This window comes from Mustelus asterias, chromosome 17, assembly GCF_964213995.1.
Source record: "Mustelus asterias chromosome 17, sMusAst1.hap1.1, whole genome shotgun sequence".
Lineage (NCBI taxonomy): Eukaryota > Metazoa > Chordata > Chondrichthyes > Carcharhiniformes > Triakidae > Mustelus > Mustelus asterias.
Window position 1 is genome coordinate 58,726,224 of NC_135817.1, and position 20,862 is coordinate 58,747,085.

At 45.4% G+C, this 20,862-nt stretch overlaps 1 protein-coding gene across 3 annotated transcripts in view; it reads right to left on the bottom strand.

Moving 5' to 3' along the window:
- chaf1b (chromatin assembly factor 1, subunit B) overlaps positions 1-20,404 on the bottom strand; it is a 43,295-nt gene extending 22,891 nt beyond the window's left edge. The window contains exons 1-7 of one of the 3 annotated variants that reach the window (XM_078232763.1): positions 20,309-20,404; positions 17,189-17,338; positions 15,083-15,215; positions 14,284-14,404; positions 10,102-10,205; positions 8,767-8,863; positions 4,553-4,631 (exon numbers count right to left, since the gene is read on the bottom strand). In XM_078232763.1, coding sequence (XP_078088889.1) covers positions 4,553-4,631; positions 8,767-8,863; positions 10,102-10,205; positions 14,284-14,404; positions 15,083-15,215; positions 17,189-17,314 — 660 coding nt within the window. In that variant the 5' untranslated portion in view covers positions 17,315-17,338; positions 20,309-20,404. Of the gene's footprint in view, positions 1-4,552; positions 4,632-8,766; positions 8,864-10,101; positions 10,206-14,283; positions 14,405-15,082; positions 15,216-17,188; positions 17,339-20,033 lie in introns of all 3 variants that reach the window. The other 2 variants (XM_078232765.1, XM_078232766.1) reach the window with 2 other exon arrangements.
- Between the last annotated feature and the right edge of the window lie 458 nt (positions 20,405-20,862).

Sequence of the window (20,862 nt, forward strand, 5' to 3'; positions counted from 1 at the left end):
TATCCACGTCTTACACTTGCATCGGGCTTCTCACTCACATAAAGCACAGCAGGTAACAAGTGAACGGAAAGCAAGACAGAGAACGGGTTAAGGAGGGGACAAGAGCATGGTCCAAAAGGTTTCTTGGGGTTCTTTTGAAGGCACGTTGAAGGTGTTGTCATTATGAATGTGTACAAAACCCAGTGTGTGGCGAGGAAGGTGAACAACAAGTTGTGAATGGCCACACACACATTGCTGGACAAGCCCAGTCTCTTTCTGCCTTTAGCCAACCTCCAAGTGACTGTCACAAAACTCCTGCATTTGAGCTGCAACTGTGTATGAATCTTGTTGGAGAATTTAGCCCTGTTAATGCGCAAGTTACGCTCCTAGGTTTGCAGTCCCAGAAAGCCAGCAATTGAAACTGTGGAGTCTTTCCTTGCATTTCCATTCTGTCTCCGTTTTCCCTCTCCCGCAATTCAATCTTTCTCTTCCTCTCAATTTCTCTTCTCCATCATTCCCATTTCTATTCCGATCATTAAATTGTGTTTGTTAATGAGATGGACTCTTTGACCCAATGTTCAGGGGTGTCCAATGCATTTCCCGCAATATCTGAGCCGCAAACGCAATACGATGAGAAAGGCGAGATGAAAAGAATTCCAATTCACACCGCATGTCACAAACTGATACGCCACCAGCTATTCCTGGAACATCGAGGGAACATCTTCCAGAGGATGAGGACACACAACTGAAGCAGCAGCAATCGATGCTGGAGTGAAAGCAATAACCAGCACAGGAGGAGAGTACAATGATCGGGAGGGACAAGGTCACAGTCTCAACTTGAAAATGAGAACATGAATCTTGAAGTCAATTCTTTGGGGTACAAGGAGCACACCTCACGCTGCAGCAGCAGGTGTTTTAGTACAGTGATTGCACAAAACCAAAATCTTCAATGCAACCTTCAATCCCCATCATTACCACCTTGATTTCAGAAAATGATAAACATCATTGGGGCGCCACTGTAGCAGAGTGTTTAGCACTGCTGCCTCACAGCGCCAGGGACCCGAGTTCGATTCCCGGCTCGGGCCACTGTCTGGATGGACAAAGAACAAAGAACCAAACAGCACAGGAAACAGGCCCTTTGGCCCTCCAAGCCTGCACCAATCATGTGTTCCTAACTAGACCATCCATTTGAATCCCTCTATTCCCAGTCTGTTCATGTGGCTATCTAGATAATGCTTAAATGATCCTAGCGTGTCTGCCTCAACCACCTTGCCTGGTAGTGCATTCCAGGCCCCCACCACCCTCTGTAAAATACGCCCCCCGCATATCTGTATTGAACCTTATTCCCCTTACCTTGAACTTGTGACCCCTTGTGTTTGTCATTTCTGACCTGGGAAAAAGCTTCCAAGTGTTCACCCTATCTATGCCCCTCATAATTTTATAAACTTCTATTTGGTCGCCCCTCAACCTCCGTCTTTCCGGGGAGAACAACCCTAGTTTTGCTCAATCTCACGTCATAGCTAATACCCTCCTGGTAAACCTTTTCTGCACTCTCTCCAAAGCCTCAATGTCCTTCTGGTAGTGTGGCGACCAGAACTGGACGCAGTATTCCAAACATTGCCGAACCAACGTTCTATCTAACTGCAACATCATATGCCAACTTTTACACTCTATGCCCCGTCCAATAAAGGCAAGCATGCCATATGCCTTCTTCACCACCTTTTCCACCTGTGCTGCCACCTTTAAGGATCTGTGGACTTGCACACCCAGATCCTTCTGTGTGTCTATACTCCTGATGGTTCTGCCATTTATTGTATAGCTCCCCCCCTGCATTAGATCTACCAAAATGCATCACTTCGCATTTATCTGGATTAAATTCCATCTGCCATTTCTCCGCCCAATTTTCCAGCCTATCTATATCCTGCTGTACTCTCTGACAATGTTCATGACTATTCGCAACTCCAGCAATCTTTGTGTCGTCCGCAAACTTACTAATCAGACCAGCTACATCATCTTCCAAATCATTTATATATATCACAAACAGCAGAGGTCCCAGTACAGAGCTCTGCGGAACACCACTAGTCACAGACTTCCAATCAGAAAAAGACCCCTCCACTGCTACCCTCTGTCTTCTATGGCCAAGCCAGTTCTGTACCCATCTAGCTAATTCACCTTTGATCCTGGGAGATTTAACCTTTTGCAGCAGCCTGCCATGAGGGACCTTGTCAAATGGAGTTTGCACATTCTCCCCGTGTCTGTGTTTCCTTTGGGTTTCCTCCCACGCTCCAAAGATGTGCAAGTTAGGTGGATCAGCCATGCTAAATTGCACCTTAGTGTCAGGGGGACTAGCAGGGTAAATACGTGGAGCTACAGGGAGAAGGCCTGGGTGGTATTGTTGTCGGTGCAGGCTCGATGGGCCAAATGGCCTTCTTCTGCACTGTAGGGATTCTATGATTCTATAATCATCAAGGCCCCAATTTTCTAGCTGTGAAGCACCCATGCAACATGCGTATGTTGCTAGTTCAGCAGAGGTGGCCTTCCTGCGGCAGGCTAGAGAGACATCAGACCCAGAGGCTCAACATCACAAAAATTTGACTTATTGTCACATGCATTGGGATTCAGTGAAAAGTGTTGTTTCTTGTGCTCTATACAGATACAGCATACTGTACGTAGAGTGCATAGGGGGAAGGAAAGGAGACAGTGCAGAATATAGCAACACAGTCACAAATAGGGTGGAGAGAAAGATCAGCTTAATAAAAGGCAGGTCCATACAAGTCTGATGGCAGCAGGGAAGAAGCTGTTCTTGAGTCGGTTGGTATATGTTTTCAGACTTTTGTATCCTTTCCCTGACGGGAGAAGGTGACAGAGAGTATGTCTGAGGTGCGTGGGGTCCTTGATTATGCTGGCTGCTTTTCCAAAGCAGCAAGAAGTTTGGACATTGTCAATGGACGGGAGGCTGGTTTGCATGATGTACTGGGCTAAGTTCACAAACCTTTGTAGCTTCTTGTGGTCTTGGCTAGAGCAGGAGCCATACCAAGCTGTGATACATCCAAAAAAGGATGCTTTCTATGGTGCATCTGCAGAAATAGGTGAGTGTCGTAATGGACATGCACAATTTCCATAGCCTTCTGAGAAAGTAAAGGCGTCAGTGGGATTTCATAACTATAGCGTTGGCATGGAGGAACTAGGACAGGTTGTTGGTGATCTGGACACCTAGAAATTTGAAGCTCTATCATTTTCACTTCATCACCATTGGTGTGGATAGGAGCATGTCCTCCACTACACTTCCTGAAGTCAGTGACTATCTCCTTCATTTTACTGACACTGAGGGAGAGATTATTGTAAAGAGGGAGCTGCGTTAAAGCATCGGGACAATTATCTGATGGCCTACACCCTGCGCCATCTCTGGGATAGCCGCAGAGCACACACATTAGAGCTTTACATTTAGAAAGCACCTCAGCATGAAGTAAACCGCTTTCTGGGACTCTCTCCCTAACAGCAGTGTGGGTGCACCTGCAGCAGTTCAAGCAGGCAGCTCAACTCCATATTCTCAAGGGCAGTCAGGAAATGGGCAATAATTGCTGGTCCAGCCAGCAACACCCACCTCCCGTGAATGAATTTAAAAATATACACGGTTGGTGATGGAGAAAATATGTCAGAAGCACAACTCATGGACAAATAGGATGCCAAGAAAAACTCTAAGCAGTGAAGTACTTTCTGATAGGTTGTCGCTGTTGTAACGTGGACAGCCAATTTGTGCACAGCAAGCTCCCACAGACAGCAATGTGACAATAAGCAGATGATCTGTTTTGGTGATGTTAGCTACGGGATAAATATTGGCCAGGATAAAAGAACAACGCCCATACTCTTCTCTGAAATAGTGCCGGGTGATCTTTCTCATCCAGCCAAACAGGCAGATGGGGAATCCGTTTATTGAGTCACATGAAGACAGTTGAAAGTGCCACCTTTTAGATAGGAAGACAGCGCTTCAATACAGCGCAGGAGGGCGGGTTTCAATACTTGTGAGACAATGCACAACCGTTTGATTATGTGGTGAGTGCTACCAACAGAGCCACACCTGTAAATGTTACGGATGGTGTAACTGCAGACTCGCAACTCCCAAATGCCACAGTATTGCAGAAAAACACCGAGGGGGTGGAATTTCCTTTGAGGTTCCCTGGTGCCCTGATAGAACTTTGTCAGAAACCCCAGAGAAATGGCTGTTGGTGCCATATCTTCTGGGACGTCTGCCGAAGTTAGAGTGGGAGATTGGAAAAACACGCACGGGGATTCCAGGCGTTAATGCTTCCAGCATTAAGGACAGAAAGTTTCGTTTGAAATTCTGACCGAATCACATCTTGTTCAAATCCTTGCTGTTGGACTGAGAGGCAAGGAAATATCAGTTGTCCAGACACTGAGTGCCAGCAATCTCCGACAGCCGCACCGAGCGAAACGTGGGAAAGGAAGAATACTGGCCTGCACACCACGCACATTGTAAAAGAATTAGCCAGCATTAGCAGCACGCTATGTGATGAAATTACAGAAGGATAAGCTCTCTTATAGTACAACATACCTCCCCTTCACAAGCAGATGACATCTTGCTGACATTAAAAGCTACCCGCCTGGTCTGTGTGCTGTACACTCGCATAACCCTGTTAAACAAAAGATACCGCATTAAATACCTTGCATTTATTCAGAAATCAATTCGAATTGTAATACATACAAAATCAATGAGAATATAACTGGATGTTCAACCACATACGATTCGATAGGATGTACGGCACAGAAACAGGCCATTCGGCCCAGCCAGCCCATGCTGGTGTTTTTGAACCGCTCGAGCTCCCTCCCATCATTTCTCCTCTAAATCTAGTATTGTCACCCTTCTCCCTCATTATGTTTGTCTGATATCCCCTGAAAAGCATCTGTATTATTCATATAAACCACCCCTTGTGATAATGAGTTCCACATGTTCTGGGGAACTGGGTTCGAATCCCGCCATGGCAGATGGTGGAATTTGAATTCAATAAAAAATATCTGGAATTAAGAATCCACCGATGACTATGAAACCCTTGTCGATAAAACTCATCTGGTTCATAAATGTCCTTTAGGAAAGGAAATTCTCACTGTTCTTTGGGTGAAGAGGTTTTTTATGAACTCACTATTGGTGGCGACACAGTGGCACAGTGGTTAGCACTGCTGCCTCACAGCGCCATAACCCGGGTTCGATTCCCGGCTTGGGTCACTGCCTGTGGAGTCTGTATCTTCTCTCTGTGTCTGCGTGGGTTTCCTCCGGGTGCTCCGGTTTCCTCCCACAGTCCGAAAGGCGTGCTGGTTAGGGGCATTGGCCATGCTAAATTCTCCCTCAGTGTACCCAAACAGGTGCCGGAATGTGGCAACTAGAGGATTTTCACAGTAATTTCATTGCAGTGTTAATGTAAACCTACTTGTGACTAATAAATAAAAATAAAAAAAATACTGGATTTCTTGTTAACTAGCTTGTATTGATGGCTTCTATTTATACTCTTCCCCACAAGAGGAAATATTCTCTGTGTCCACTCAATTAAAGGGCGGCATGGTAGCACAGTGGTTAGCACTGCTGCTTCACAGCTCCAGGGACCCGGGTTCGATTCCCGGCTTGGGTTACTGTGTGTGGAGTTTGCACATTCTCCTCGTGTCTGCGTGGGTTTCCTCCAGGTGCTCCGGTTTCCTCCCACAGTCCAAAGATGTGCGGGTTAGATTGATTGACCATGCTAAAAAAATTGCCCCTTAGTGTTCTGAGATGCGTAGGTTAGAGGGATTAGTGGGTAATATGTAAGGGGGTAGGGCCTGGGTGGGATTGTGGTCGGTGCAGACTTGATGGGCCAAATAGCCTCTTTCTGCACTGTAGGGATTCTATGATTCTATGAAAACCTCTACCAAGTCATCCCTCAACCTTCTTTATTCAGAAGAGACCCAATCATTTCCTAATGTGTACTCACTCATTTCTGGGATCAGGCCACAGGTAAACAATAAAATTAATATACTCAAACTGCTCTGAAAAAGTACGGACATAAAAAAGGTACTCAACATAAACTAGTTTTTAAAAATCCCCCAAATTATTCCAACATTAATTGATGACAAGAAGGATATATATGGCAGGCGAGGCCCTAGAAACTATTATCACGAAAGAGGTAGTGTTGGGCAAGCTAATGGGGCTAAATTCTCCTGGCCCTGATGGAATGAATCCCAGGGTACTAAAAGAGATGGTGGGGGAAATAACAAATGCACTAGCTGTAATTTGCCAAAATTCGCTGGACTCTGGGGTGGTTCCCACAGATTGGAAAACAGCAAATGTGATGCCACTGTTTAAAAAAGGAGGTAGACAAAAGGCGGGTAACTATAGGCCGGTTAGCTTAACTTCTGTAGTAGGGAAAATGCTTGAATCTATCAAGAAAGAAATAGCGACACATCTGGACATAAATTGTGCCATTGGGAAGACGCAGAATGGGTTTAAGGGCAGGTCATGTTTGACTAATTTGGTGGAATTCTTTGAGACTATTACGTGTGCGGTGGACAATGGGGAACCTGTGGATGTGGTGTATCTGGATTTCCAGAAGGCATTTGACAAGATGCCGCACCAAAGGCTGCTGCATAAGATAAAGGTGCTTATGGGTAATGTATTAGCATGGATGGAAGATTGGTTAACTAACAGAAAGCAAAGAGTGGGGGGTAAATGGGTGTTTTTCTGATTGGCCATCAGTGACTAGTGGTGTGCCTCAGGAATTAGTGTTGATCTACTGATGAATTGATCAGTTGATCAAGTGTCTACAATTTACACAGATGATTTGGAGTTGGGGATCAAGTGTAGTGTGTCAAAATTCGCAGATGACATTAAGATGAGTGGCAGAGCAAAGTGTGCAGAGGACGCTGAAAGTCTGCAAAGGGATATAGATAGTCTGAGTGGACATGGGTCTGGCAGATGGAGTACAATGTTGGTAAATGTGAGGTCATCCATTTTGGTAGGAATAATAACAAAATAGACTATTATTTAAATGGTAAAAAATTGCAGCATGCTGCTGTGCAGAGGGACCTGGGTGTCCTTGTGCAGGAATCTCAAGGAGTTGGTTTGCAGGTGCAGCAGGTAATTAAGAAGGCAAATGGAAGTTTATCCTTCATTGCTAGAGGGATGAAGTTTAAAAACAGCGAGGTTATGTTGCAGCTGCACACGGTGCTGGTGAGGCCACACCTGGAGTACGGTGTACAATTTTGATCTGCTTACTTGAGAAAGGATATACTGGCACTGGAACGGGTACAGAGGAGATTCACTAGGTTGATTCTGGAGTTGAGAGGGTTGGCTTATGAGGAGAGACTGAGTAGACTGGAGCTATACTCATTGGAATTCAGAAGAACGAGGGGAGATCGTATAGAAACATATAAGATTATGAATAGATAAGGAATAGATAAGATAGAAGCAGGGAAGTTTCCACTGGCAGGTGAAACTAAAACTAGGGAGCATGGCCTCAAAATAAGGGGGAACAGATTTAGGATTGGGTTGAGGAGGAACTTCTTCACCCAAAGGGTTGTGAATCTGTGGAATTCCCTGCCCAGTGAAGAAGCTGAGACTACCTCATTGAATGTTTTTAAGGCAAGGATAGATACATTTTTGAAAATAAAGGAATTAAGTGTTATGGTGAATGGGTGGGTAAGTGGAGTTGAGTCCACGAAAAGATCAGCCATGATCTTATTGAATGGCAGAATGGGCTCAAGGGCCAGATGACCTACTCCTGCTCCTAGTTCTTTAGTGCTTAAGTTCTTAACTTTGCTCTGAAATTGATCCTGCATTATCGGGAAGTTAATTATGGAAATACTTGGAAACAAATGGAAAGAAAAATTAATTTTAAACATCGTAAACCATAGCTGACCAATGGGAATCGAGGAAACCTGTCTCCTAAATTTGTCATTAAGACACCAGTTGAATATAACTGTCACCGGATTAAAATCCTGGAATACCCTTCCTAACATCACTGCACCAGGTGAACTGCAGCAGTTCAAGGTGGTGGTCTTGAGGTCAACTAATGATTTAGATGAGGGAACTAAATGTAATATCTCCAAATTTCTGATGTCACAAAGCTGGGTGGGAGGGTGAGCTGTGAGGAGGATGCAGAAATGCTCCAGTGTGAACAGTAGGTTGGCCTTCATATTTGCTGGAGTTCAGAAGAATGAGGGGAGGAATCTCAGAAACCTATAAAATTTTAACAGGACTAGACAGGGTAGATGCAGGAAGGATGTTCCCAATGGTAGGGATGTCCAGAACCAGAGGTCACGTAAACCGTTTAGGAGCGAGATGAGGAGAGACTTCTTCACCCAAAGAGTGAAGGCCTGTGGAATTCACTACCACAGAAAGTAGTTGAGGCCAAAAACATTGTACGTTCAAGGAGTTGGATATAGCTCTAGAGGTGAAAGGGATCAAAGGATATGGGGGGTGGGAAAGGTGGGATCAGGCGATGGAGTTGGATGATCAGCCATGATCATACTGAACGTAGCAGACTTGAAGGGCCGAATGGTCTACTCCTGCTCCTATTTTCTATGTTTCCAGGGGCAATAAAATGGTGGCCTTGCCAGCGACTTTCGCATCCCATGAAAGAATGAAAAAAGCTCAGTCGGGCGTCCCGCTCAAGGGAATCGAGGTGGGAAAAGCAGTCTCTGCATTTCATCTTGAAAAAGTGAGCTATACTCCAGAATTTACCATAAGGCCTGTCAGGAATTTGCCTGGAACAGGAACAAAAGGGAAAATTTTAGCCACCTTACCGATCACAACTAAGTGTAGCAATGTATTGCCCCAGAGGATCCCAAGTGACACCTTGAACATAGCTCTTGTGTTCATTGAAGATTGACAGCTTCGCCCCTGAAAAAAAATCAACACAAACCACTTGGAAGACAAAGCAAAAATTCAATGCATGTGTAAAATAATACAGTCCACTAATCTCTGTAACGGTGAGTGGTTCAAATAGTTTTTGAATTAACACACAGTGCGTATGCAATGATTATCACACATTTTCAACCGAGATGTGGTTTTGCGCATGCATGATAGGGAAATGGAGGCAGAGTCCGTCAGACCTTCAACACCCTACATCCCAGATACTCGGTACAATTCTCCACAGCCAGTTCAGTCATTGCCACTCTCTCAGAAAACATGACTGCCACAGAGAGGGGGAGGGTAGGGGTGGAGAATGAACAATAGAATCATAGAAACCCGACAGCACAGAAAGAGGCCATCTGTCCCATCGAGTCTGCACCGACCACAATCCCACCCAGGCCCTACCCCCGTATCCCTACACATTTACCCGCTAATCCCTCTAACCTACGCATCTCAGGATACTAAGGGGCAATTTTTAGCATGGCCAATGAACCTAACCCGCACATCTTTGGACTGTGGGAGGAAACCGGAGCACCTGGAGGAAACCCACACAGACACGGGGAGAATGCGCAAACTCCACACAGACAGTGACCCAAGCCGGGAATCGAACCCAGGTCCCTGGAGCTGTGAAGCAGCAGTGCTAACCATTGTGCTACCGTGCCGCTAAATTGCCCCTTAGCGTCCCGGGATGTATAGGTTAGAAGGATTAGCAGGGTAAATGCTGTTGGTGCAGACTTGATAGGCCAAATGGCCTCCTTCTGTACTGTAGGGTTTATATGATTCTATGATTAAGTGGGGCTCAAATCGTAAAATAAATTGAAGGGAGATGGTGGTACAGTTGTGAAGTCACGGACTGGCAATCCAGAGGCCCAGACTAATGCTCTGTGGGCACGCGTTCAAATCACACCATGGCAGTGGTGGAGTTTAAATTCAATTAATAACAATGGAATATAAAGCTAACCTCAGTAAAGGTGACCACGAAAACCTTTCAATTGTAAAAACCCATCTGGTTCACTAATGTCCTTTAGGGAAGGAAATCTGCCATCCTAACCTGATCTGGCCTACACTTGACTCCAGAGCCACAGCAATGTGGTTAATTCTCAATTGCTCTCTGAAATGGCCCAGCAAGGCACTCAGTTCAGGGGGCAATATATGGGCAACAAATGCTGACATTGCTAGTCATGCCCACAACCCACAAAAATTACGTACATTTCATCAGTATTTACCTTTATTAACATCCCACATAATGGCAGTGTTATCAACTGACCCAGACACCATGTGATTCCCATCAGTAGTCCAGCAGATATCATAAACGTCTTCTATGTGCCCTCTACAAAAAAAACACATACAAAAGTGTATTTATTAAGTTGATTTTTTGTGTCACAAGTAAGGCTTAACACTGCAGTGAAGCTACTGTGAAAATCCCCTAGTCGCCACACTCCGGCTCCTGTTCGGGTACACTGAGGGAGAATTTAGCATGGCCAATGCACCTAACCAGCACATCTTTCAGACTGTGGGAGGAAACTGGAACAACCGGAGGAAACCCACACAGACACGGGGAGAACGTGCAGACTCCACACAGACGGTGACCCAAGCCGGAAATTAAACCCAGGTCTCTAGCGCTGTGAGGCAGCAGTGCTAACCACTGTGCCACCATGCCATCCCAAAACTAAGGATATTTAGGTAAACGACATAAATGAAAACAAAATCCAAGCAATTTTCCTACAATCTTCTTCATCTTGAACGTCAGGTGTAAAAACTCAAAGTGCTTGGTGATCAAATCATGGTGCTGCCCTCTTTTTAGGTCAAACCAAATAAACAAACTCAGATTAAGTCAGGACAAAGTAAAAGGGGCAGCTCCCCAAAAGGAGGGGGAACAGCCCGAACAGAAATCAAAGTACAAAGGAACCTTAAAAACATCCAATTAAAATGTGATTATTAGGGTCAATAACGCACCCCAACCCCTGCGGTGCCCAACGGGCGCGGAAGGCGTCAACCGCGCCCGTGGACACCGCATGCTCCCTCTCCAGGGACACCCGGCCGCGAACGTAGCCACGGTAGAGGGGCAGACAGTCAGGATGGACGGCCCCCTCGATCGCCCGCTGCCTGGACCGGTAAATGGCGCGTTTTGCCAGGTCCAAGAGTAGGTTCACGAGGAGGTCGCCATCCCGACCCTCCCCTCTCCGGGTGTCCGTAGATCAGGAGCGTGGGACTGAAGTGCAAACAAAACATCAATAAAAGGTTCTTTAGGAAAACAAAAAGGGAGTGCAGCCTAAAACATACAACATAGACATGGTCCACGGACTCCACAAGGCCACAGAAAGGGCAGTCTTCGGAGCCCGTGAACCAGTGAATCCTAAGGTTGTGCGGCACTGCTGCATGCATCAAGGAGCAACACAATGATGATGAGTGACGTTGGTTGATTTGATTTATTGTCACATGTCTTGGGATACAGTGAAAAGTATTGTTGCTTGCGAGCTATACAGACAAAGCATACCGTTCAGAGACTACATAGGGGAGAAGGAAAGGAGAGGGTGCAGAATATAGCACTGCAGATACAGAACGATCAAATATTAATATACGAGGGATGACTATCAGCTACAAAGACTCGAGAGCAGTCAGAACCTGGGGAATGCTGTTGGCACCTGCAGAACCGTCACGCAGAGTTAGCACCTTTTCTGCAGGAATTGTTCGGGTGGTGGTGGGGGAGGGGGGGGGGGTGAAAGTGAGGTCGGGAAATAAGAAAGAAGGTGGAGATTTGGTACTAAATGTTAGACCATAAGACCATAAGACATAGGAGCGGAAGTAAGGCCATTCGGCCCATCGAGTCCACTCCACCATTCAATCATGGTTGATTTCAACTCCATTTACCCGCTCTCTCCCCATAGCCCTTAATTCCTCGAGAAATCAAGAATTTATCAATTTCTGTCTTGAAGACGCTCAACGTCTCGGCCTCCACAGCCCTCTGTGGCAATGAATTCCACAGACCCACCACTCTCTGGCTGAAGAAATTTCTCCTCATCTCTGTTCTAAAGTGACTCCCTTTTATTCTAAGGCTGTGCCCCCGCGTCCTAGTCTCCCCTGTTAATGGAAACAACTTCCCTACGTCCATCCTATCTAAGCCGTTCATTATCTTGTAAGTTTCTATCAGATCTCCCCTCAACCTCCTAAACTCCAATGAATATAATCCCACGATCCTCAGACGTTCATCGTATGTCAGGCCTACCATTCCTGGGATCATCCGTGTGAATCTCCGCTGGACCCGCTCCAGTGCCAGTATGTCCTTCCTGAGGTGTGGGGCCCAAAATTGCTCACAGTACTCCAAATGGGGCCTAACCAGTGCTTTATAAAGCCTCAGAAGTACATCCCTGCTTTTGTATTCCAAGCCTCTTGAGATAAATGACAACATTACATTTGCTTTCTTAATTACGGACTCAACCTGCAAGTTTACCTTTAGAGAATCCTGGACTAGGACTCCCAAGTCCCTTTGCACTTTAGCATTATGAATTTTGTCACCGTTTAGAAAATAGTCCATGCCTCTATTCTTTTTTCCAAAGTGTACGACCTCGCACTTGCCCACGTTGAATTTCATCAGCCACTTCTTGGACCACTCTCCTAAACTGTCTAAATCTTTCTGCAGCCTCCCCACCTCCTCAATACTACCTGCCCCTCCACCTATCTTTGTATCATCGGCAAACTTGGCCAGAATGCTCCCAGTCCCGTCATCTAGATCGTTAATATATAAAGAGAACAGCTGTGGCCCCAACACTGAACCCTGCGGGACACCACTTGTCACCGGTTGCCATTCTGAGAAAGAACCTTTTATCCCAACTCTCTGCCTTCTGTCTGACAGCCAATCGTCAATCCATGTTAGTACCTTGCCTCGAATACCATGGGCCCTTATTTTACTCAGCAGTCTCCCGTGAGGCACCTTGTCAAAGGCCTTTTGGAAGTCAAGATAGATAACATCCATTGGCTCTCCTTGGTCTAACCTATTTGTTATCTCTTCAAAGAACTCTAACAGGTTTGTCAGGCACGACCTCCCCTTACTAAATCCATGCTGACTTGTCTTAATCCGACCCTGCACTTCCAAGAATTTAGAAATCTCATCCTTAACGATGGATTCTAGAATTTTGCCAACAACTGAGGTTAGGCTAATTGGCCTATAATTTTCCATCTTTTTTCTTGTTCCCTTCTTGAACAGTGGGGTTACAACAGCGATTTTCCAATCCTCTGGGACTTTCCCTGACTCCAGTGACTTTTGAAAGATCATAACTAACGCCTCCACTATTTCTTCAGCTATCTCCTTTAGAACTCTAGGATGTAGCCCATCTGGGCCCGGAGATTTATCAATTTTCAGACCTTTTAGTTTCTCTAGCACTTTCTCCTTTGTGATGGCAACCATATTCAACTCTGCCCCCTGACTTTCCTGAATTGTTGGGATATTACTCATGTCTTCTACTGTGAAGACTGACGCAAAGTACTTATTAAGTTCCTCAGCTATTTCCTTGTCTCCCATCACTAGATTACCAGCGTCATTTTGGAGCGGCCCAATGTCTACTTTTGCCTCCCGTTTGTTTTTAATGTATTTAAAGAAACTTTTACTATCATTCCTAATGTTACTGGCTAGCCTACCTTCATATTTGATCCTCTCCTTCCTTATTTCTCTCTTTGTTATCCTCTGTTTGTTTTTATAGCCTTCCCAATCTTCTGACTTCCCACTACTCTTTGCCACATTATAGGCTCTCTCTTTTGCCTTGATGCATTCCCTGACTTCCTTGTTGTAGATTAAATGGTAGAGGAAGCTTGAAACAACGGAAGTGCACATTGACAACCCCCCCACTCAAAAGATTGGGATTCCAACAGCACAGAACAGTAATACACAGAGTCACAAGTTAAGAACATAAGAGGATAAGAAATATTAGTAGGCCATTCAGCCCTTCGAGGTCTGCTCCATCATTCGCTAAGATGGTGGATGCTCTTTAATCCCAACCCCACAGCCCTCGATTCCCTCAGTATCCAAAATGCTCAAAATTTCCATCTTGAATATATTCAGTGATTGAACATCCACAACTCTCTGGGGCACAGAACTCCAAACATTCGCAATTCTTTGAGAGAAGGGATTTCTCCTCATCTGATTCCTAAATGGGCAACCCTTTATTCTCAGACCATGACCACACCGCCCACCAAGCCCGGGACTCCCCAGCCAGGGCAAAGAGCCTCCCCCAGCAAGTCCCCCAAAACAACATACCCACAAAAATAAATTCGAATTATTTTTGTGAAGTGTGACAGTAAACTGACGGCTCCCTTTCAGCCCATCCTCATTACACCTTGTTTACCGCTCCTAACCAAGGCAGCTCCTTTCATCAAAGTGCACAGCAGGGCTGTACAATGAGATTCCTCCTTACCGCAATGTTTTGAGTACTGTCCAATTCTCCTTATTTAACTGCGTATCCTCTTCAAAAAGGTTCTGTTCTATTTCTTTGACGTCTTTGTTGTCGTTCAGTTTCCATAGCAATATTAGAGCATCTGCGGTACAAGGATGGATACTTGGGTTGGTCATTTTAATCACCCCTGATCATAATCAGTCAGGACAATCCATTCACAAGAATTAGACACTACTTTTTCCCCCCGTCCTGTGCGCCTACGGACAAACGTGCCATTGCAGCGCAGTGACTAATACAAATCAGGGGTCATCCTTGCTTCAACCGTTGGATCTGCAGTGAGGCGACCAGGGCAATGGTGGGTGCGTACAGATATATGGCCTTGACATTTCCAAATTCTTGCCGACGAGGAATAGAAGTCAGAGTTCCTTTCCAAAATAGCCTGGCTGGATCCCGATTCGGTGTAAAACTGGGCAAACGTCAAGCAAACATTCCAGTTCTCTATCCATAGCCCGAGGCTAATAAGCCTCCTGTAGATGTCGGTCCCGTTATGATCTAGTCAAGACACCAGGACATTTATGATGTTCTACAGGAGGCACTCAGGTTGCACACAGATTCGGCAAACATATAGCGCAGTCCTTCTGCAATCAACAACCACTAAAACTGTGTCGACTGACCAAGACACACTCCACACAAGTGCTACCTTTAACAGTCACACAGCCATGATAAACGGTTTGGGTCACATTATCATTTTAGTCAGGCTTTCCAATTTGATAAGTTCCAAAGGCACAACTTTAACACCTGATCCAAAAGTTTCACTTACCATCTCCTCCTGACGCTAGAATCTCACCATTCGGAGAGAATCGGACAACATTCACTGCCTTTGTGTGACGGATTAAGTTTGATAAAATATCTACAACCGCTTTCCCATCCTGGCCTTTTTCCGCCTTCCATATCTGCAAGAAAATGACAGCGTTAAAGCAGCTGAAGTTCCCTCATTATTCAGAGGGCATTTCTGGAGTACTGCGTACAGTATTGGTCTACTTATTTAAGTAAGGGTGTAAATGCATTGGAAGTAGTTCAGAGAAGGTTTACCAGGCTAATATCTGGAATGGGCTATCTAATGAGGAAAGATTGGACAGACTAAGTCTGAATCCAGTGGAGTTTAGAAGCAGCAACTTGATTGAAACATGCAATATCCTGAGGGGTCGTGACAACGGTAAATGTAGAGGGTGTTCCCTCTTGTGGGAGAATCTAGAACTAGGGGCCACTATTTAAAAATAAGGAGTTGCCCATTTAAGACAGAGATGAGGAGAACTTCTATTTCTCACAGGGTTGAGTGTCCCTGGTCCCTCTCTGCCTCCACCGCCTTTTGAGGAAGAGTCTTTGAATATTTTTAAAGCAAAGGTAGATAAATTCTTGATTAACAAGGAGGTGAAAGGTTATTGAGCGTAGGCAGGAATGTGGAGTTGAGGTTACAATGAGATCAGCCACGATCTTATTGAATGGCGAAGAAGGTTCGAGGGGGATACAGGTTGTCTTTTGCTGACAGAAATGAGGTCGATCATGATCTATCCTTCAACTACCTAGCAAGCTATTCAGTTAAATTAAAACATGACCAAAAGTACAAGCCAGGGGACAACCCAGTTATCAACCAAGGCAAAGGATTTGGACGGAAAAGTGGCCCAGTCAACCCTGCAAAGTATTCGATCTGGGACTTGTGCCAAAATTGAGGGTTAACTAGTCAAGCAATGCCTGACACAGTCATACTCATAAGATTGAACCTTAGTCAATGCCCCAGGCTCCTCTAACATTATTCCAGTAAGATAGACCCAGCAGAGACAGCGGCAGTGTTGTACTGTCTGGGGGAGTGGTCCCAGGATTTCTCAACATTGACTCCAAACCTCAAGGCATCAGGTCAATCACGGGCAAGGATATCTGCTGCTGGTTACAATCTACTACCCTCCCTCAGCTGAGAAATCCGTATTCCTCCATATTGAACCCCACTTGGAGGAAGTACTGAGGGTGGCAAGGGCGCAGAATGTACTGAGTGGGGGGCTTCGATGTCCATCACCAAGCATGGTTCAGTAGCACCACCATTGATTGAGCTGGCTGGGCCCTAAAGGACATGGCTGCTAGACTGGGACTACAGGTCCAAAGCCTGCCCAATATCTACAAGTAACAAGTCAGGAGACAAATGGAATACTCTCTACTTGCCTGGATGAGTGCAGCTCCAACAACACTCAAGAAGCTCATCACCATCCAGGGCAAAGCAGCTTGATTGGCACCCCATCCACCATCTTCAACATTCACTCCCTCCAACACCAATGCACAGTGGCAGCAGTGTGTACCGTCTAAAAGATGCACTGCAGGAACTCACCAAGGTTCCTTTGACAGCACCTCCCAAACCCACAACCTCTACCATCGAGAAGGACAAGGGCAGCAGGCACATGGGAACACCACCACCTTCAAGTTCCCCTCCAAGCCACTCCCCGTTCTGATTTGAAAACATATCGCTGCTCCTTCATTGTCGCTGGATCAAAATCCTGGAACTCCCTTCTTGTGGATGTATCAACATCACATAGACTGCAGTGGTCCAAGAAGGGCAATTAGGAGTGGGCAATGAACGTCTCCAGTGACAGGGAATGAATATAATAAAACTAAATTCCACGGTCAATTTTTAATAAAGGCAAGGACAGAGGGGAAGAGAATTTGTTGACCTTTATCTTTAAATGTGCTGATCTTGTCTTTATTTAAAGGGGATAGGTGGTGGGGTGTAATGACTGTCCAACATACAAGAAAACCGTTCCAACTACAGCCCAAAAGGACACAATCACTACCAAACCGTTTTTCCGCAAACATAGAAGTATTTTTAAAGAACCAATTCCCACCCCGATCTTCACAAAATCCAAACCCTCTCGGTACATACCCGGACAGCGCTGTCTACCCCTGCAGAGGCCAGTCTGTCAATCCTTCCATTCGGTCCATGCTGAAAATCGACACTGTACACCGGTTCCTTGTTGTGCCAGGCTATTTCACAGGTGACAAACTTCATGCTGCTCAAGCTGAGGGAATGTGGCTGGGGCAGGAAGAGGAGGGAGAGGAAAGTTACAATTCAGCAGCGGTCATTGTAACGCGGCAGAAAAAGCAAGCTCCCTTTGGACTCCAAATCAGCCTCCGAGAGGCTTTTGAATCCCTGCAAAGAGATTTCAGAAGCAGGAACACCGGCTGGGAGAACGTAGGGCCTCAGTGCTAAAAAGCATCAGTACCAGGAAAGGGAGAGAATTCCAACCTCAGTGAATCCGTCGTTAGCAGCAGATCTTTCTACTCAGCCCCATATTCTATGCGAGTTTCAATGAGATTCTGTATTAGCAAATGCTTTGAATTTTGGATTTCTGGTGTTTTCTTGAGTGTGAAGTCTCAGTCATGAAGCAAATCGTGACGACTAAAAGAATGGTTATAACCTGAAATTTTTTTTAAAAATCAGAAAATGCCTTGGCTGAAATGTTAAGCAGACCTTGCTCTCTGCACTGATACTGCCTGATGTGCTGAATATTTCCAATATTCCCACTCTGCCTTCCAGATTTGTAGATCTACAGTAACTTTCTTCTGACAGTTACACTCAGACATCTATGCTGTGGGTTTAATCATGGCTGCACGGTGACACAGTGGGTTAGCACTGTTACCTCAGCACCAGGGTTCAACTCCCGGCTTGGGTCACTGTCTGTGTGGAGTCTGCACATTCTCCCCGTGTCTGCGTGGGTTTCCCCCGGTTGCCTCCCATTGTCCGAAAGGTGTGCTAGTTAGGTGCATTGGCCGGTCTCCCTCAGTGCACCTGAACAGGTGCCAGAGTGTAGCGACTAGGGGATTTTCACAGTAACTTCAATGCAGTGTTAACGTAAGCCTACTTGTGACACGAATAAATAAACATTTAAAAACTGCTGAACTGACAAAACCTGCGCTAATTTTTGTGCTTCTTCTGCACTGCTTAAATCATCAACAATTGAGTGTGAAGGTGGGACACAGACCCACTTCTATCACATCCAGAGAGCTGCACATCACCCTTCAGTGGCCTCTCACCAATTTCTCAATGCTGGTGCAACAGGTACACCTGAGAAAATTATTTCTGATGAAACACCCTCCCTCACTGATCTGCAAATCAGTACCTATTAATAATTGTAAGTGAGCATGGAGATTTAGCTGATCATTTTAGTAAGATTGAAACATTTCTCAATTAGTTCTCAATAAGTCAGACTTCTTGAGATTCTTTCAATATACCAGCACCCAAATGACTCCATGGGTAAAAGTAAAACCCAGAGCGGTCCCGAGCTACAAGGACCATAAGCTGCCAGGAGTAAGCTGTGATCTTTGCTGAGTCCATTCGACCCTGACTGTTGCTGCAGCTGAGGTCAAACAGCCTCGAGTGCGAAAGCGCGGTCATTCGGCTTCCTGGGGCTGAACGTTATTCTTTGGGGGCAGCACGGTGGCACAGTGTTTAGCACTGCTGCCTCTCTGCACCATGGACTCAGGGTTCGATTCCCAGCTCGGGTCACAGTCTGTGCGGGGTTTGCACATTCTCCCCATGTCTGCGTGGGTTTCCTCCGAGTGCTCTGGTTTCCTCCCACAGTCTGAAAGACGTGCTGGTTGGGTGCACTGACCCGAACAGGCGCCGGAATGTGGCGATTAGGGGAATTTTACATGTCAGTCTTACTTGTGACTAATAAATAAACTTTTCTTAAAAAGTGTGTTGGGAAGGGTAATGTCAGACGTGGCCATTTGTGATCCTCTCCACAGTCGGTCATTCTCAAGCTTCACACACCAAGAACACATGCCTGGACTAGACACTGGAAGGTTGTCAAAATTGATGGTATCATCCTCACTTGCAGAACAGAAAAATTAACAAAACAAAGCAGGATATGGGAAGAGAATAAATTCTGAAAAATACTAGGCTGCATTATCTAGAGTCTAAATTCACTTATACTTTTCTTGCTTGAAGTCTCACCTGTCAGGGCATTGCGTAAAAATATTAACTATTTATACACTCCAACAAGTGTGCAATTCTTTTTTTTTTAAATAACCTCTATTACAGTTCTATAGAAATCAATAGCACCTTATCTATCATGGCCGACTGCATCCTTAATCTATTCCTATTTACAGCATTTCTAACCATTTAAAGCCTAGCTCTGTATAAATGGTCATTATTTCAAGGTAAAATCAAAGATGCCACAGCCAAATGGTAATCCTGCATATAACATGGGGCTGAGTAGAAAGATCTTCTGTTAATGATAGACTCGCTGAGGTTGGGAATTCTCTCCCTTTCCTGGTACTGATGCTCTTCAGCACTGAGGCCACAAATTCGACCATCGTAATCAATGCTGAGTGTCCTGTTTTGTATTTTAAATACACAATATATTCCTAATTACAATTTGTTCAACCTTCACCAGGCTGATTTTATATATATATATATATATATATATATATATATATATATATATATATATATATATATATATATATAAAAAATATAAAAAGAATCATTGCCTCATTGCTTAACTTTCTAGATTATTGCATTGACTGATGGTGGTCATCAGCTGGGAACCTCTGATACACACTCAACAACTTATTCTGAACAAGGGGGGAGTTAAAGTTTGAGACAAGCAAAACTTTGCAAGAATTTTACCAAACTCATCCACAATTCAAAACTGGGATACAATTACATATCAACCAATAACAGATGTAAACATGGTTTTTTCTAAAAAAAAGTCCTGACCGACCTTAATTACGAACAGTAAATGCTCATGGGGAGGAAAATGTTTGCATTTAATAAAGAAATAAATTAGAAATAAAATATCCAAGCCTGGCTATGTTGCAGCAGCAGCAACCGGGCCAGTCCATTGAATGACAAGAGGCTGGAGCCCTCCCTGGCTGCGAGCCGCTTCCCGCTTTGAGCAAAGGGATGATTTTATAAAGATAATGATATTTAAGGATGATTTTCCTCCTCCCATGCTGGGCCCAGGTTGACTGTGCAGCAAACTTCTTAGAACAATACCTCTGCCCGGGACAAACTTCCAATTGCCGCAACCTCCAACTTTCCCGCGCGCGCTTCCCCCAGGTAACCCTCCCCGCCACTCCTCCAACGCCAACGAAAGCCCGCCACTCCTCAAGCGCCAGGATGGGTCACTCCTCCAGCGCTCGGGGATGTGTCAATTAGTCCTCTAGCGCCAGGGATGGAACAGTCCTCCAGCGCCAGGATGGGCCGACCCCAGCTCGGCCGTCGCCCGACAGCGCCACCCATCAGGCGGGGAGGCCGCCCTCCAAGCCGGGCTGAGTTGGCTGGTGTGTGTCTGGGTTGGCCGCACTCCACGTCTCCAGGGAGACGAACTGTGGTTGGCACTGCTGCCTGACAGCTCAAAGGACGCGGGTTCGATTCCTGGCTCGGGTCACTGTGTGGAGTCTGCACGTTCTCCCCATGTCTGCTTGGGTTTCCTCCTATGATCCAAAAATGTGTGGCTTAGGTTGATTGGTCATGATAAATTGCATGTTAGGTGGTTAGCAGGGTAAATATGTGAATTATGGGGATAGGACCTGGGTGGGATAGTTGTC